The sequence below is a fragment of the Notolepis coatsorum genome (genome assembly GCF_963971535.1).
Source record: "Notolepis coatsorum genome assembly, chromosome: 11".
Classification (NCBI taxonomy): domain Eukaryota; kingdom Metazoa; phylum Chordata; class Actinopteri; order Aulopiformes; family Paralepididae; genus Notolepis; species Notolepis coatsorum.
The window spans coordinates 102,735,059-102,754,171 of record NC_140175.1 but is presented as its reverse complement, the minus strand read 5'-3'; the positions used below and the strand labels follow the sequence as shown (position 1 = coordinate 102,754,171).

Sequence of the window (19,113 nt, the reverse complement as noted above, 5' to 3'; positions counted from 1 at the left end):
TGTAGTGTGGTAGTGAAAAGGTTAACCCGTCTGTAGTGTGGTAGTGAAAAGGTTAACCCTTCTGTAGTCTGGTAGTGAACGGGTTAACCTTCTGTAGTGTGGTAGTTAAAGGTTAACCTTCTGTAGTGTGGTAGTGAAAGGGTTAACTGTCTGTAGTGTGGTAGTGAAAAGGTTAACCCGTCTGTAGTGTGGTAGTGAAAAGGTTAACCCTTCTGTAGTGTGGTAGTGAACGGGTTAACCTTCTGTAGTGTGGTAGTTAAAGGTTAACCTTCTGTAGTGTGGTAGTGAAAGGGTTAACCTTTTGTAGTGTGGTACTGAAAGGGTTAACCGTCTGTAGTGTGGTAGTGAAAGGGTTAACCGTCTGTAGTGTGGTAGTGAAAGGGTTAACCGTCTGTAGTGTGGTAGTGAAAGGGTTAACCATCTGTAGTGTGGTAGTGAAAGGTTAACCTTCTGTAGTGTGGTAGTGAAAGGGTTAACCTTTTGTAGTGTGGTACTGAAAGGGTTAACCGTCTGTAGTGTGGTAGTGAAAGGGTTAACCGTCTGTAGTGTGGTAGTGAAAGGGTTAACCGTCTGTAGTGTGGTAGTGAAAGGGTTAACCGTCTGTAGTGTGGTAGTGAAAGGGTTAACCGTCTGTAGTGTGGTAGTGAAAGGGTTAACCTTCTGTAGTGTGGTAGTGAAAGGGTTAAGGCTCTGGGGCCTGGTGGTGGTGAGAGGTACTAATTGGAGGTCATTAAGATTGTTGGGGTGCGGCCGTCCCTACAGCGCAGGACACAGCCCCTGTGACCGTGTACATGTTGTTAAACCCAGCACCCTGAACCCCACCCTGGTGGAACACAAAGACCCCCTGTACACAGTCCCCCCTGTGTGTGTGTGTGTGTGTGTGTGTGTGTGTGTGTGTGTGTGTGTGTGTGTGTGTGTGTGTGTGTGTGTGTGTGTGTGTGTGTGTGTGTGTGTGTGTGTGTGTGTGTGTGTGTGTGTGTGTGTGTGTGTGTGTGTGTGTGTGTGTGTGTGTGTGTGTGTGTGTGTGTGTGTGTGTGTGTGTTGCTGGCACGCACTGATGAGTTCCTCCAGTGGTCAGGGCTGGAGGTGAAGCAAGCCAAGTGCGCCGTACTCCATGAGCGCCGCAGTGGAGGCAACCGCTGGTATAAGGCCAAGAACGACAAGCCCCCCTCCTTTCTTGTAATGGGCCAACCCATCAAGGTGTATTCCCGTAATGAGACCTACCCATACCTTGGCCACAGGTTTAACATCGCTGGAGAGTGGGGGGAGCAGGTCGAGGAGCTCACTACAGAGTTTCTCCATCATCTACACCTGATTGACCTGTCCCCCCTCCCCGTCATCATGAAGTTCCAGGCTGTGAGAGAGGTGGCTCTGGCTAAAATCCAACACCTTTTTGCCAATGTACATATCCCTCTCAAGGCACTGAGAGAAATGACAAACAAAACTGTTCAGCTGAAAGTGGGTAGGCCTCAACACACACTCCACACGGGGCATGATCTTTCTCCCATGTGGAGAGGGAGGGCTGGGAGTCCCCAATGTCGAGTGGACCTACATAGCCACCAGGCTAGCCCACCTGCTCCACATGCTTAACAATGATGATGTCACCGTCAGAGAAATGGCCAGGGCCTCTCTCCTGCTGGATCTACGCAAAAGGAAGATCCCCCTGGCCACTGCAGACCAGAATAACTTCCTCGGCTTCAGGAAGAAAGACTCTGGGAAACTGGACTCTCGGGCCAAGGGCTTCGGGGTCTGGTCTGACTGGCCAGATCTCAATGACCTCTGCAACCAGACTGGAGTTCAGCTGAAATGGACATGTGTGAAATGTGTGTGTGTGTGTGTGTGTGTGTGTGTGTGTGTGTGTGTGTGTGTGTGTGTGTGTGTGTGTGTGTGTGTGTGTGTGTGTGTGTGTGTGTGTGTGTGTGTGTGTGTGTGTGTGTGTGTGTGTGTGTGTGTGTGTGTGTGTGTGTGTGTGTGTGTGTGTGTGTGTGTGTGTGTGTGTGTGTGTGTGTGTGTGTTGAATAGGTTGCATATAGTCTAGAGAAGCTTTAACTTAAAAACAAGGGGAAAATTAGACATATTATTCTATCAAGAGTATTTCTTGATCAATTGTGTATTCTCTCCAGCGCTAGATATATGAGTCCGATTTAAATTATCTTCCGTACTTTTTGTTGTTGTTTTGTTCCGTAACTCATCCGGTTCATGTTTAATTGTAATCCTCACATCCTCGCTACATGTTTACTGCTGACAATCTGAACGCTGACCTTTTCAACTCTCAACTCCAATTGCTTTGACCTTCCGCTGAGCACGCTCACTGGCCGCAACAATGGCGGTTTATGGTGCGTGAGGGGGGTAATTTATGCGAGCGATTGAGTGGCTTCTAACCCCAGCAGTTGTGTTGATTGTAGGAGCGGAGGCTCAGGAGCCCAGTCACTAGCCTGGCGGTACAGTCGGATGTGATGCTAGCCCAGTTACTAGCCTGGCGGTACAGTCGGATGTGATGCTAGTCCAGTTACTAGCCTGGCGGTACAGTCGGATGTGATGCTAGCCCAGTTACTAGCCTGGTGGTACAGTCGGATGTGATGCTAGCCCAGTTACTAGCCTGGCGGTACAGTCGGATGTGATGCTAGCCCAGTTACTAGCCTGGCGGTACAGTCGGATGTGATGCTAGTCCAGTTACTAGCCTGGTGGTACAGTCGGATGTGATGCTAGTCCAGTTACTAGCCTGGCGGTACAGTCGGATGTGATGCTAGCCCAGTTACTAGCCTGGTGGTACAGTCGGATGTGATGCTAGCCCAGTTACTAGCCTGGTGGTACAGTCGGATGTGATGCTAGCCCAGTTACTAGCCTGGTGGTACAGTCGGATGTGATGCTAGTCCAGTTACTAGCCTGGTGGTACAGTCGGATGTGATGCTAGCCCAGTTACTAGCCTGGTGGTACAGTCGGATGTGATGCTAGCCCAGTTACTAGCCTGGTGGTACAGTCGGATGTGATGCTACAGTAGTCCAGTTACTAGCCTGGTGGTACAGTCGGATGTGATGCTAGCCCAGTTACTAGCCTGGCGGTACAGTCGGATGTGATGCTAGCCCAGTTACTAGCCTGGTGGTACAGTCGGATGTGATGCTAGCCCAGTTACTAGCCTGGTGGTACAGTCGGATGTGATGCTACAGTAGTCCAGTTACTAGCCTGGTGGTACAGTCGGATGTGATGCTAGCCCAGTTACTAGCCTGGTGGTACAGTCGGATGTGATGCTACAGTAGCCCAGTTACTAGCCTGGTGGTACAGTCGGATGTGATGCTAGCCCAGTTACTAGCCTGGTGGTACAGTCGGATGTGATGCTACAGTAGTCCAGTTACTAGCCTGGTGGTACAGTCGGATGTGATGCTAGCCCAGTTACTAGCCTGGTGGTACAGTCGGATGTGATGCTAGCCCAGTTACTAGCCTGGTGGTACAGTCGGATGTGATGCTAGCCCAGTTACTAGCCTGGCGGTACAGTCGGATGTGATGCTAGCCCAGTTACTAGCCTGGTGGTACAGTCGGATGTGATGCTAGCCCAGTTACTAGCCTGGCGGTACAGTCGGATGTGATGCTAGCCCAGTTACTAGCCTGGTGGTACAGTCGGATGTGATGCTAGCCCAGTTACTAGCCTGGCGGTACAGTCGGATGTGATGCTAGCCCAGTTACTAGCCTGGCGGTACAGTCGGATGTGATGCTACAGTAGCCCAGTTACTAGCCTGGCGGTACAGTCGGATGTGATGCTAGTCCAGTTACTAGCCTGGTGGTACAGTCGGATGTGATGCTAGCCCAGTTACTAGCCTGGCGGTACAGTCGGATGTGATGCTACAGTAGCCCAGTTACTAGCCTGGTGGTACAGTCGGATGTGATGCTAGTCCAGTTACTAGCCTGGTGGTACAGTCGGATGTGATGCTACAGTAGTCCAGTTACTAGCCTGGTGGTACAGTCGGATGTGATGCTAGTCCAGTTACTAGCCTGGTGGTACAGTCGGATGTGATGCTAGTCCAGTTACTAGCCTGGTGGTACAGTCGGATGTGATGCTACAGTAGTCCAGTTACTAGCCTGGTGGTACAGTCGGATGTGATGCTAGCCCAGTTACTAGCCTGGTGGTACAGTCGGATGTGATGCTAGCCCAGTTACTAGCCTGGTGGTACAGTCGGATGTGATGCTAGCCCAGTTACTAGCCTGGTGGTACAGTCGGATGTGATGCTAGCCCAGTTACTAGCCTGGCGGTACAGTCGGATGTGATGCTAGCCCAGTTACTAGCCTGGCGGTACAGTCGGATGTGATGCTAGCCCAGTTACTAGCCTGGCGGTACAGTCGGATGTGATGCTAGCCCAGTTACTAGCCTGGTGGTACAGTCGGATGTGATGCTAGCCCAGTTACTAGCCTGGTGGTACAGTCGGATGTGATGCTAGCCCAGTTACTAGCCTGGTGGTACAGTCGGATGTGATGCTAGCCCAGTTACTAGCCTGGCGGTACAGTCGGATGTGATGCTAGCCCAGTTACTAGCCTGGCGGTACAGTCGGATGTGATGCTAGCCCAGTTACTAGCCTGGCGGTACAGTCGGATGTGATGCTAGCCCAGTTACTAGCCTGGTGGTACAGTCGGATGTGATGCTAGCCCAGTTACTAGCCTGGTGGTACAGTCGGATGTGATGCTAGCCCAGTTACTAGCCTGGTGGTACAGTCGGATGTGATGCTAGCCCAGTTACTAGCCTGGTGGTACAGTCGGATGTGATGCTAGCCCAGTTACTAGCCTGGTGGTACAGTCGGATGTGATGCTAGCCCAGTTACTAGCCTGGTGGTACAGTCGGATGTGATGCTAGCCCAGTTACTAGCCTGGTGGTACAGTCGGATGTGATGCTACAGTAGTCCAGTTACTAGCCTGGCGGTACAGTCGGATGTGATGCTACAGTAGCCCAGTTACTAGCCTGGTGGTACAGTCGGATGTGATGCTAGCCCAGTTACTAGCTGGCGGTACAGTCGGATGTGATGCTACAGTAGCCCAGTTACTTGCCTGGCCGTACAGTCGGATGTGATGCTACAGTAGCCCAGTTACTAGCTGGCGGTACAGTCGGATGTGATGCTACAGTAGCCCAGTTACTTGCCTGGCCGTACAGTCGGATGTGATGCTAGTCCAGTTACTAGCCTGGCGGTACAGTCGGATGTGATGCTAGCCCAGTTACTTGCCTGGCCGTACAGTCGGATGTGCTGCCACATGACAAAGGGTTATAACCCTTTCACGACTACACTACAGAAGGTTAACCCTTTCACTACCACACTACAGACGTTTTTTTATATTGTCAGTACAGTCCCCTATATCTACGTGTTTGATATTTTTATGTGACAATGTCCCCATTTGTTTTGTTTATCAGTTTCTCAACTATGTGTTCTTCTTTTAGCTTTATGTAAATATATGTAACACGGTCAATCTTTTTTTCTTCTAAGGTCCTGGCTTCCCAATTCTGGTCCACGATATGTCACTCATTGTTCATTTGTTTGATTGTCAATGTTTCTCTTCTCCTTGTTCAAAAGTTAATTTCATAACTTTTAGTTCATAGTTCATCTAACCGTCTGTAGTGTGGTAGTGAAAGGGTTAACCTGTAGTGTGGTAGTGAAAGGGTTAAAAAGTAATTCAAGCAAAGAAGCATGTACATACATAAATTACATAATATACATACGGCAGACAAATATGATATTACATCCTGGCGTCATATGTCTTTGATAACAATCATACCGTCTCGTTTCAGCCTAGGCATACACATCACAATACATGCATATACAGTAGTTGTGACTTCATATCTTTTGACTGGGGTATAGCTTATTCAATATTCTGACTGCCATCAACCAATTAAATCTTTTTTAATTTGCAGCTACATTGATGGTTTTGAGTGGAGCATTTCTCAATACTCAAGAGAGTCGTTCAGTCTGTGCTGTCCCTTGAGAAGACAATGTAATCTCAGCAGCATAAAACCGACACATTCATCTGATCATTTGTTATTTATTGGTGATTGTTTATTGACCCAATTGTATTGAGGAAACGTTTTGTGGTGCAGCTGTCATTACTATTTATTACCAAAATGTATTTGGTAGGTTTGGTGTTTCATAAACGGCCTTAGCCTGAATTTAACCCCCGAATGCTGTCGGGCGCACACTCTATATTCATTTATTCCTACAATTCTATGATTCAACTCACATAATTATTAGTCAGATTCAGAATAACTTCCCAGTAGGCTATGATGAAGTGTGTATATAATATTTAGGATCCGAACAGAGAGAGAGAGACAGAGAGAGAGAGAGAGAGAGAGAGAGAGAGAGAGAGAGAGAGAGAGAGAGAGAGAGAGAGAGAGAGAGAGAGAGAGAGAGAGAGAGAGAGAGAGAGAGAGAGAGAGAGAGAGAGAATGGGTGAATTAGGGAAAACTTTACGAGAATGTTATTAATTCTCTGGTTAGTTTGTTGTGAAACATTCTCTGCAGCATGTGGTTGAGCAGTCAGATCAACGCCCATTGGAACTGTTACTGATTAAAGGAACGAGAAATGTGCTTACTGTTTTCTACAGAGTCAGACAAGAAGATACTAGATACCAATTTCCTCTGTGTGTGTGTTCAGTAGTAAGCTATAACTGCAAGCTAGCCTAGCTTAGCACAAATGAATGGAAGCAGATATGGACCAGCTAGCCTAGCTGTTGGCCAGAAACACCTCTCCCGGAGCTTTAAGCTAGGCTAGTGGTCCATTCATTTGTGCTCAGCTAGGCTAGTTTGCAGCCAGCTAGCCTTCTACTGAATGCACCGAGAGGAGATTAGTATCTATCTTCTTGATACAAATCCCTGCACGGGTTGGCCCCTTCCTACCTGACCGACCTACTCCACCCCTACTACACTCCAGCACGAGGCCTGCGCTCCTCCAACTCCGACCTCCTCACCATCCCCCGCACCAGGCATTCCACACTGGGAGATCGAGCTTTCTCCATAGCTGTCAACTCCCTCTCGCCCTCCATCCGAGGCTCTGACACCATCAACCTATTCAAAACACACCTAAAAACACACCTGTTCACACTTGCCTTCAAGCAACACGGCCCTGCTCCATAGCCCACCCCCCATCCCCCCTGACTCTTTTATTTTAACTAACAACTCTGTCTATTTTATCTTACTCTTTTTATTATTGTCTATTTAAAACTGAATCAAACCATAAACAAGGTGGCCTGTTGGCATGTTAGATCCTATTGTGAAAAACTGATTTTATATGTCTGCACTTTATGTGCTCATTTTATGCCTGTCTTTTTTCTGTTGTGAAGCACTTTGAGCTGCAGTTATATTATCATACTGGCCATCGCGTCTCGCTCTTTGCCATTATGAGATATCTCTTATCTCCTAGCACCTACTGTGCTCACAAACAAACAATTGCACTCACATGCACATGACCAGGCCACGCTCCCGCGTCCTACTATAAGACGCCGGACATGGTCACACTCTACCTTCCTCTTTTTTTGTTTCCAACACGGACGTTGCAGTGCACTCCGTGAACTAGTTGTAAATTACACAATGTTGGGTATTCGCCGGAGGTTTACCAGCCCCTCGAATCTTCTCGGCACATCCTAACAGCGCATCGGACCTGTCCTGGGGTTCCCTCATCTTGTGACAGCGGATCGAGGGACGTCGCGCGACGGCTAGCAGTGGAGGTACGTCGCGCACAGGTAGGGTCTGCGCTGCCAGGCATTGATGCTAGCATTTGTGATACTGCTCGTTGTCCCGTGAGACAGCCGAGTTGTGTATTGGCGCGAAGGGCAGGATATTTGGGTAAACATGGTCATCATGACTCTGAATTGGATGTTTTCCCAGCTATCCTGGAGCGCACGGCTAATGCTAATGCTACGATGCTGGGTCACTGTTCCTTTGTTCCCCGCCGTGGGCTGTCACCACTCTTCCCTCCTCTTAACCGGTTCATTGCTGAAGGTCAATCGGTGTCTAATATGGGGGGTTTAGCTGAGGCTTATTTACCCCTTTTACGGGTGGATGGGCTGACGGCAGGGCGCAAGGCAGGTGTGCCGTGGCTTGAGGGCCAGGTAGCATCGGTCCTTTGCCCTGGCATGATGGAACGGTGTCCCACCCGGAAGCTGACGCCAGATGGCAGGTGGCTGTATGGGCTGATGAAGTTTATACCGCCGCAGGACGGAATTTAGCGGCGACCAGTGTCATTGCTCAGTTGACTGCTTTTCTGTCCACAATGGTGTCAGGTAGTGGGGCCTTAGGGCCAGCCGACGTCGAAAACATTGCGTGTGTTTTTGGGGTTATAGAGCTTTTAACTCAGTCGCAAGCTATAACCGCAGGGAGGACCAGGATGCTGTCAACACTTATTCACAGGCATCTTTGGTTGGAGCAGTCTTCCTTTGAGGAGGAGAAAAGACTTCTTCTCCTCAGGGCTCCTGTTACATTCAAGCCTAAAATATGGCTCGTCAAGGCCTTGAATGCGACGTGGTGGACACAGGACACTGGACAAAAGTTTATCAAAAATAACTATTTATTTACAACTAACTAAATGGACAGAAATAGTGGGAGCTGGGTGTTCCAGACTCCAAAGTTAAATAACAAAACTATAGGCAAAAGGAAGAACAAGCCGAATGTACAACAAAACAGTGAGAGCAGGTGAGACGCTGGAGAGCTGACACATCTCCTGTGAAGTGGGGGAGACTTGACAACTGCTCCCTGCACTGCATTTGTAGGGCGTGGTGCCTCATCACCACACCTGTGATGAATTAGAAGGGTGGCCATTTTAATAACAAAAACAGGAAGAAACAGTGTGTCAATTAAACCACCAATTAGTGACAGCACACTTAACCACAATGTGAATATGCACCACAGACAGTAAGTATCCCTCCACCATGTGAAAGTAATACGTAACACCCCCACACCGAAGATTTATGTTCTTCTCCCAACTATAGCCCAAAGAAACCATCACCAAGAGAATGAACATAAATAAATAAGGGGATACTTACCAACCTTACCAAAAAAAAATGCAACCACACACTCTAACATGTGCAGCGCCTGTACTGTGTTGAGTGTGAGCCCCGGTCAAGAGTCACACTCAACTGTACACCAAAAATTACTGTGACCCACAAAGCGAGCCACTACCACAAAGTGACCATGGGTCGGCCCCTGTCGTACACAACCTTTAACTGCGCCAAATGCACCCCATTGAGGAACATTCGACAATGTTGTTCAACATAAACAACACTACCCCGACTCTCGGCCAAACGAGACCTCACAAAAGGCCTGCAAAACAGAGACAATGAACTGGAACCAGCATGAGAGCTAAGCTCACCGCTCCCAGGACAGAAAACAGGAAAACAAAAAGAAACACGTCCCCGTGGCACCGCCACCGAGTCCGCCTCGCCCACCCCTGGCGTCACCAGGTCAGGAGATAGCAAAGCAGGATGAACCGCCACAGGCATGTCGTCCTCACCGCTGGAACACAGTAAACCATTATCCACAGAAACCGACATGACATCCCCACCACAGAAAATGGTGGCACAAAAATCAACGTCATGACTCAAAACGGAGGCACAAAAGTCTGCACGGTCATAAGCCACAAATTCTACTTCAACAGGCCGCTCCACCGATACCGACCTGGTAAATAGAGACAACAAACCAAAGTTATGTTCTTGACAAAAGTCAAACTCATTGCGCTCAGGACAACCAACAGGAAAACCATCAGCATACTTCCCCGGCACCATCACAGCACCCAACTCCTCCCCACCTGGCACTGTCAGTACAGGAGACCGTACTGAGGGCTGCACCCCCGTCAGCTGTACAGGAGACTGTGATTCACGAACATCCAGAGCAGGATGTACCGCCTCAGGCACGTCCTCACCGTCCCTGGAACATAGCAACACATCGGTCACAAAAGCACTTGGATCACCATTCAAAATGGCGTCACAAAAAAGAACGTGTTCAGGATCCAAAATGGTGTCACCCAAATCAGAACTGTCATGAGCAACAATGGTGTCACACACATCAACCTCGTCATGAAACAAAACGGTGTCAGAAACTTTTTTACTGTCACAAGCCAAAATGGTGGCGCACACAGTGTCAGAAACTTTTTTACTGTCACGACACAAAATGGTGGCACACACATCAACTTCGTCACGATCAAAATGGTCGTCACCCATTAGACTAGGTTGTGAAGACTGCTCAAGCTGCACAGGACACAGGTAACTAGGTTGACTAGCATACCCAGTGCCTGGCAGAGAGTCAGTGTGGTCACATGAATCAATATCAGAACTACTGACCATACTGGGATCATCACTGCTGACAAGTGAGACATCATGAACGTCAGAGCTACCGTAGGAAGGCCGGCAGCCCAATTCTGGCCTTGTAGCCTCCTCAACCAGAATGGTGCCACATGAAATGTCAGAAACGGTGCCACATGAAGTAGCAACATCCTTCCCACTCTCATCCTCCTCATTCTCCTCCTCCAATCCGGCTGTGGCCTCAGCCACTGTAAAGGCTGGGAAGCCCACGAGACACTGCTCCGCCACTCGAGTATCTGGCACGCATGTCACCTCCGGTATCACCAGTACTTTACCACCAGCCAAGTCATTGCCCAAGAGCAACGTTACCCCCTGCATAGGGAGTTTGCCAGCCGTCACTCCGATCACCACTGGTCCTGACACAAGGGCACAAACAGGAACAACACTATGCAGAGGTACATTCACAGTGTGCATTCCAAAATCTTCAACAACAACACCTGCCCCTGCAATAACTAAACTACGCCGTGCCATCACACGGTCAAACGCAGCCTGGGCACGTACCTCCTGTGCACGGTCAAACGCAGCCTGGGCACTTACCTCCTGTGCCACCTCAATAGCTTCCTGGGCCCGGGAAGCAGCTGCTCTTCCCTCACGCTCCCTCTGTGCAGCAGCATACCGAGCCACTTCGATAGCCTCTTGGGCCTCGCGCTCCCGTTGTCTCTCAGCTGCCTTTTCCTTTGCAGCTAGCACTTTAACAGCTCCTATAGCCACTTGAATAGAGCGAAAGCGAGCGCTGAGAACCTGGGCCTCGCCCCCTCGTTTCCTCTCAGCGTGCCATCTATCAAAACACTCACCCATTGCTTGCAGCAATATCTGCTTCTGTTCCTCTAGAGTCTATAGGCAACAAGGAAATGTCAAGATACATGACAAAATGCAAACATCCAAGCAACTGATATTGCAAGTACTCCCTCTCCAGGCTTGCTTCAAACGTTAACATAGAATAATGAGCCGCTAATTGCACCAACTCATCGTCAGAACATTCTTTTACCTTTGCCACTGTTGGCCACGCAACAAAATCCTCCATGTCCAACGTCATTTTTACTATGAGTAAAACCAGTAAATGACAACAAATGAAAAACAATATTAATTACTAATAAAGTAATTAATCAACCAATTAATTAATTACCAATACAAGGCAATACTACAATTAATCCACAACAAGGGATATAGTTCAGTATCCAAAATACAAGCAACTCACCCACCGTTCCTACGACCTGGGGTTCAAACTCCAATTTCCCTGTATCCACAAAAAGGTGTAGCACGTAATTAAATGACAGTGATTGAAGATACACGGCATAACACAGCACGCAATTAAACTCACAAGCAGTAGTTCAAAACACGGCATTTTATGTTAGCACGCAAAACAAATCACACTGTATTTAAAGGATAACTCCACTTTTTTTTTAAATTAGCTTATTTAACATCTTCCCTGGAGTTAGACAAGAAGATGCATACCTTTTTTGTCTCTGTGCGTGCATTTTAGCTTTGGGAATAGACGCTCCGTTAGCATAGCTTAGCTTCATCACTGGAAGTGGGGGAGGACAGTAGCCTTACAGTGCCTTACAGTGTATTGCAAGGTCTGACATTGACCAAACTTGATATGCATGACCTTGGTGGGCTCTAGGTCAACTCCTGAAAAGGGGGTCAATGTCAGACTTTGCAATCAAAAGTTAGGGGGCTAATAACCCTTGCCATAATTTCAGTGCGCCCCTAACTTTTGATTGCAAGGTCTGACATTGACCCCCTTTTCAGGAGTTGACCTAGAGCCCACCAAGGTCATGCATATCAAGTTTGGTCAATGTCAGACCTTGCAATACACTGTAAGGCACTGTAAGGCTACTGTCCTCCCCCACTTCCAGTGATGAAGCTAAGCTATGCTAACGGAGCGTCTATTCCCAAAGCTAAAATGCACGCACAGAGACAAAAAAGGTATGCATCTTCTTGTCTAACTCCAGGGAAGATGTTAAATAAGCTAATTTAAAAAAAAAAGTGGAGTTATCCTTTAAGACACACGGCATAACACATACTGGATCAAAAGGTCAAGCTCAATAATGCATACAGATCCTATACTAGAGAATCACAGCAGACACTGCTACTGGACACTAGCTACAGGCCTCTGCTGAGATGAACCACCCACAAGACTAACCCTGTGGTAGACATTTATCCCAAAATACTGGAACAAACGCTCTTCAGTAACAAACCAAGTGAGGCAAAACCCCTTGTGTTACTCAACAAACAAATTCAACAAACAAATTCTAATAATACAAACAGGTGCTCCATACAATCTGATTTGACTCACAAATAGCTTCTAAAACCTATACTGCAGTCAAAAGAAGGACTGCTAGGCCCACCACATGTCTAATCTAACAAAAACACTTACATCAGGTCCTAACACACTAATTACATTTCCCGGCCCCCTAACCTACCTATACTGAAAGCTAATGCACTGTAGACCTAGCTGTCTTCAACCACACCTGCTACCAGCCAAAGATCATATACCAATCACTTCTTTGACTGCCCCAGGAGTACGTGGTACACAGGAGGCTAACAACAGCCAGAAAACAATGAAATTACCTACCTGTGGTGTCCACTAAACTAAATATTTTAAAGCATACCAGTAGTCAAATCAAATTATAAATTAAGAGCATACTTACCTGTTTGAAGACCGGCTAGAGCCCCCATGTTACATTCAAGCCTAAAATATGGCTCGTCAAGGCCTTGAATGCGACGTGGTGGACACAGGACACTGGACAAAAGTTTATCAAAAATAACTATTTATTTACTAACTAAATGGACAGAAATAGTGGGAGCTGGGTGTTCCAGACTCCAAAGTTAAATAACAAAACTATAGGCAAAAGGAAGAACAAGCCGAATGTACAACAAAACAGTGAGAGCAGGTGAGACGCTGGAGAGCTGACACATCTCCTGTGAAGTGGGGGAGACTTGACAACTGCTCCCTGCACTGCATTTGTAGGGCGTGGTGCCTCATCACCACACCTGTGATGAATTAGAAGGGTGGCCATTTTAATAACAAAAACAGGAAGAAACAGTGTGTCAATTAAACCACCAATTAGTGACAGCTCACTTAACCACAATGTGAATATGCACCACAGACAGTAAGTATCCCTCCACCATGTGAAAGTAATACGTAACAGCTCCCCTCTCGGCAGAGGGAGTCTTTGGTCTTTCCGCAGGAGTGCGGGCGGTATTTGACCTAGGCCCCACACCGCCTTGCACCACGCAGCCAGAGGTGAGGGCGTGGCCTCGCCAACGACTGTGGAGAGGCCCCCAGCCAGCGGCCATGTTTCCCCCACCTGAGTTACCCTGGACACAAAGAAAACAGGTGATCGCAAGGCCGACAGCCTTGGCGGCCGAGGGATCAGCTACATTAAATGACCACGCCCTAAAAAACCGTCGCCGTCTAACTGTGTCTAGCTCGCTCTCCGGTCACTCCCCCCCCCAACACCAGCGGGATACGGGCTCTGATTTGTTCTCTTTGGCTGCGGGCCTCATGCCTTCAATGAGGCGCAAGCGGCCCCACATTTCGCTTCTCATGGGGATAGGGGCTGACACCCAGTTGCTGGCTAGGCCTGGGTCTGTCCGTGAGAATGCTGTGCTGTCAAGCGGCTCCCACGCCACACATTCTGCATCTGTGTTTGCCTGGTGTTGTGTCTGTCAACGACGAAGGTTGTCAGCGGGGGAACTCGAGGCCCAGGGGGTCGCAGCGCGAGTTCCCCCAGCCCCGCCCTCGCCAGGCCGGGTATCACGTTAGTGCCTCCCACGGCCGGAAGACCGGCGGTGGTCAGGCAGGCGCGCGTGATTTGGGTGGTAGTAATATCACTGCAGGGCTACGGTGTGTAGGAACCCACCCTATCGGGCAGTGTGGGGGCCTCGCGCCTTGCATGGCCAGCTGTAGAACGGTTCCTCAGCAATCTATGCGGGGGAGGTGTTCAGTGGGGGAGCTTTTGTCACCCAGTGTGATGTCAGCTTCCCCCGTATCAAACCGGCCCTCTCTGTCGGGGTCCCCCCTTGGGTGCGATTGCCTCGTTGGTAGTGTCAGGGTGCGATATCCCACCTCCACGAGACGCCCTGCTTGCGCGGTTGGCGGGTCCAGGGTTGGCAACGCACAGCGGGTGGGACCGGGCCGCCTATCAACGGTTCCTGGTGGACCAGCGCCAAATGGCGGCGGGTGCGCTTTGGGATTATCATCACATATGGCTACAGCAGGTAGCAGGTCGAGGTGGATGGAGAGAACGCTGAGGCGGGGGCTTGTGTTGCAGTTTGTGCAACCCCACCCTCCGTTTTCAGGTTTGGTACAGACCCTGTTGTTGGGGTCAGCAATAGTGACAGCTCTGGCCGACGAGATCCAATCTCTGTTAGCGAAGCAAGCCATCGTCATGGTCCCAAAGGAGGATGCGATGTGCGGCGTTTACTCCCGGTATTTTCTGGTGTCCAAGAAATCGGGAGGTGTCAGACCTATTCTGTATCTGTCTGCGTTTAATCGGCTGATTGTGACGAGGCGGTTCAGGATGTTGACCGTCAAACACCTGATAAGCTCCGTCAGAGTGGGGGACTGGTTCACCTCCATAGACCTGAAGGATGCGTACTTTCACATCCCGATCTTCCCTCCTCACAGGAAATTCCTTCGCTTCCTTTTTCAGGGTGTAGCGTACGAATACCAGAGGCTGCCGTTCGGCTATTCTCTGGCCCCTCGCACATTCGCCAAGTGCGTAGAGACCGCGCTGGAGCCTCTATGTCATCAGAGGATACGTGTTATTTTCTATCTCGACGACATTCTGCTCCTCAGCCGGTCGGAGGAGGTTGCTAGGTCTCATACCAGGCTGGTGGTGGAATTCCTCACCAGTCTGGGTTTTGCTGTGAACTGGAAGAATAGTACTCCTCTTCCCAGTCAACAGGTGGAGTACTTGGGCTTGGTTCTAAGCTCAAGGCCCATGCGGGCAACCCTCTCAGAGCGACGGCGAGTGGATATTCTCGGCACGCTCAGGGGGCTCCGTCCTCAAGTTTCTTTAATAGTTGTCATACAGAAGTACAGAATACTTTTATACAAAATGCTTCTTACTGTTACGCCCCAGAGACTGTGCAAGACAAGATAAGTATGAAATAAAATAACATAGTATAGCATGTAAATTAGAAGTAAAAAATTTGGTCACAGTGTTCAGTATAGACATATGTACAATGTTCGATGCATAATAGACGTAACTGAGTTACCATATAACAATATACTATGCAGTGTACTAATATACAATACTATATAGTGCAAAGCAGAAATGGGATGAGGTACAATTTAGGTACAATTTACAGTAGGTGTACGAGTTGTAGTGCAAATCCTTTATCAATAAATATAAAGTGTGTTTGTGTGATCTAAAGTGTGGAGAGTGGGTGCTGCAGTGTGTTGTTTGTCTAAGTGAGTGTGTGCGTGTGGGTGTGTGTGCTATGTGCAATTGATGGTTGTTGCATAGTGTTTATTGTTCGTTGAGCAGCCTGATGGCCTGGGGATAGAAGCTTCTTCTGAGTCTTTCTGTGCTCGCCTTAAGAACGTGTCACTCTTTGTAGTCTGCTACGGTCTTGTGCAGTGCTATTCCCAAACCAGGAGGTGATGTTGCCAGTCAGGATGCTCTCTATTGTACATGAGTAGAAGTTCCTAAGGATCTTCTGACTGACTTGGAACTTCCTTAGGCGCCTGAGGAAGTAGAGGCGTTGTCGTGCCTTCTTCACAACACTGTCAATGTGTGTGGTCCATGTCAAGTCCTCGGATATGTGGGCTCCGAGGTACTTGAAACTGTTCACTCTCTCAACCGGTGCCCCGTCGATGCTGAGGGGGCTGTAGTCCTTGACCCCCGACCTCCTGAAGTCCACAATCATCTCTTTTGTTTTGCTGACGTTCAGGGAGAGGCAGTTCTCCTGACACCACTGTGACATATTCTCTACCTCTTCCAGGTAGGCCCTCTCGTCGTTGGCAGAGATCAGGCCAACCACTACTGTGTCATCAGCAAATTTGATGATTGTGTTGTTGTTCCGCTGTGCCACGCAGTCATGTGTGTACAGGGAGTAGAGGAGGGGGCTCAGAACACAGCCCTGGGGGGCCCCTATGTTGAGCGTGATGGAGGAGGAGGTGCAGTTGCCTGCTCTTACCACCTGGGGTCTGCCCGTCAGGAAGTCCAAGACCCACTGGCAGAGGTCATAGTTCAAGCCCAGGTCCCTGAGCTTGGCTATGAGTTTGGAGGGGACTATGGTATTGAATGCTGAGCTGTAGTCGATGAACAGCATTCTCACATAGTTCCCCTGCCTCTTGTCCAGGTGTGATGCTGCTGTGTGCAGCACATGGGCTATGGCGTCCTCCGTGGACCTGTTGGGGCGATATGCAAATTGCAGGGGGTCCAGGTTGATGGGGAGGGAGGAACAGATGTAGCCCTTCACTAGCTTCTCAAAGCACTTCATGGCTATGGAGGTGAGGGCTACAGGGCGGTAGTCGTTGAGGCAAGCGGGCGTCGATTTTTTGGGTACAGGGATGATGGTGGACTTCTTCAGACAGGTGGGGATGACAGCCTGTTCCAAGGACAGGTTAAAGATGTCAGTGAATACCGGGGCCAGTTGGTCGGTACAGACTTTTAGGACGCGCCGGGGATGCCGTCCGGTCCTGCTGCCTTCCTGATATTCACTTTTTTAAAGATCCATCTCACCTCATGCTCTGTTACCCTGAACACTGAGTCTCCATCAGCAGACCCCCCCCCCCCCCCCCCATTGCCGTGGTTTGTAGGCTGGTGTTGTAATTCACAGCCTCAAACCTTGCATAGAAGGAATTGAGATCATTTGCTAAGGAGATGTCACTGTTCAGTTTGAGGGAGGTGCCTTTGTAGTCTGTCATTGTTCTGAGGCCCTGCCACATACCTCTAGAGTCAGCCTGTTCAAACTGAAGTTCAACTTTATCCCTGTAACGCCGTTTTGCCTCTATTACTGCTCTCCTGACGTTGTGTCTTGCCGTCTTGTGTTCTTCCATGTTGCCTGTCACCAGCCCGGTGTTGTAGGCTGGCAGGACGGTTACGGCGCTGTCCGTGATGCGCCTGCTCGGTATGATGGCATCTGCTCACTCTGTGGTCCCTCTTGGCCTCCTCTTCATGAGGAGGATACAGAGGTGGTTTTCCAGTATGAAAATAGACCTGGTGAGAGGCAAGTGGAAATGTCTGAAGGTTCCCATGTCAATACTGGGGGATCTCGACCACTGGGGGAGGACTGGTACCCTCACCAGCGGGACCTCCATGGGCTGCAGGCTGTCACACGTTACGGTCTTCACCGACGCCTCCCTCACGGGATGGGGGGGACGTGTCGGACCAACGCAGTAGGGGGCAGCTGGACGTGCCATGCTACCCGGTCTGCACTGCATATCAATGTGTTGGAATTGAAGGCGGTCCTTCTGGTCCTCAAACGGTTTGGCCACCTAGTGGTGGGCAAGCACGTGTTGGTCAGGACGGACAACACGACGACAGCATCGTATATCAACAGACAGGGTGGAGTACGCTCCATCCGTCTGCACCGGCCGGCGGTCGAGCTCTGGCTATGGGCATCTCTCAATCTGCGCAGCCTGAGGGCGCTCCACATCCCTGGCAAGGAGAATGTGGGCGCGGATGTGATGTCGCGGGGCGGTCCTCATCCCGACGAGTGGGGACTACGTCCAGACATAGTCAGACAGGTCTGGGACCGGTTTGGGGAGGCCACAGTGGATCTGTTTGCGAGCAGACAGTCGCACCAGTGCCCCTTATGGTTCTCGGTCAGTCAGGGGGACAATCCTCCCCTGGGAGTGGATGCCTTCTCGATGTATCCATGGCCACCCGGGATTCTGTACGCGTTCCCCCCCATACACCTGATAGCTCAGCTGTTGGAGCGGATACGTCGGGAGCGCAGGACCTTGATCCTGATCGCGCCGGACCGGGGCATGGCTGTATGGTTCCCGGTCCTGACCCAGCTCTTGGTAGCCCCGCCGTGGCCTGTTCCTTGGTTACCGCGGGCCCTCTCTCAGGCACACAGATCTCTGTGTCTGTTCCCTGTTGTGGGACAGCCACTGAAGGTTTGGCTGCTGAGGGGGTAAGTCTGGAGGGGATGGGTCTTGACCCTTCTGTGGTCGACACCATCCGAAATGCACGCGCTCCGTCCACTATCGCGGTATACGCGGGTAAGTGGCGTGCTTTTCAAGAGTGGTGTAAGGTGGGGGGCTGGGATCCGGTGTCCTGCCCCCTGGACGCTGTTCTTTCCTTCCTTCAGTCTATCTTGGGTAGACTGTTGGCCTCGACGGTGAGGGTATACGCCGCAGCTATATCCTCTTGTCATGTGGGTTTTGAGTGCGGTACGTTGTTCAGCCACCCTCTTGTGAAACGTTTCCTGCTTGGCGCTCGGCGTCTCAAGCCGGTGGGACGTTCTCTGTCTCCGAGTTGGGACCTCCAACTGGTCCTGGGACGGTTGTCGGAGGCCCCGTTTGAGCCTCTTGAGCAGGTGCCATTGGAGCAGCTGTCTTTTAAGACTGCGTTCCTTCTGGCCATCACCTCCGCTAAGCACGTGGGTGAGCTGTGTGCTCTCTCGGTGCGGCCTGAGTGCCTGTCTATTCGGGCCAATAGCGGTGCGACTCTGAGGCCTAATTCAGTCTTCGTGCCAAAGAATATCCGGAGCTCTTTTCGCTCCAGGGATATTGTGATTCAGGCGTTTCATCCGCCTCCTCACGCTAGTGGGTTAGAGGCGAGCCTTCATCTGTCGTGTCCTGTCCGTGCATTGGGGGTTTACCTC

General features: G+C 49.9%; 1 protein-coding gene across 1 annotated transcript in view; it reads left to right on the top strand.

Annotated features, from left to right (window-relative positions):
* The window catches only part of hapln1b (hyaluronan and proteoglycan link protein 1b), a gene marked incomplete at its 5' end in the record, with an annotated part of 122,230 nt that overhangs the window by 28,787 nt on the left and 74,330 nt on the right, over positions 1–19,113 (top strand). The window contains one exon of the mRNA XM_084325031.1: positions 1,079–1,356. Coding sequence (XP_084181157.1) covers positions 1,079–1,356 — 278 coding nt within the window. The remainder of the gene's footprint in view (positions 1–1,078; positions 1,357–19,113) is intronic.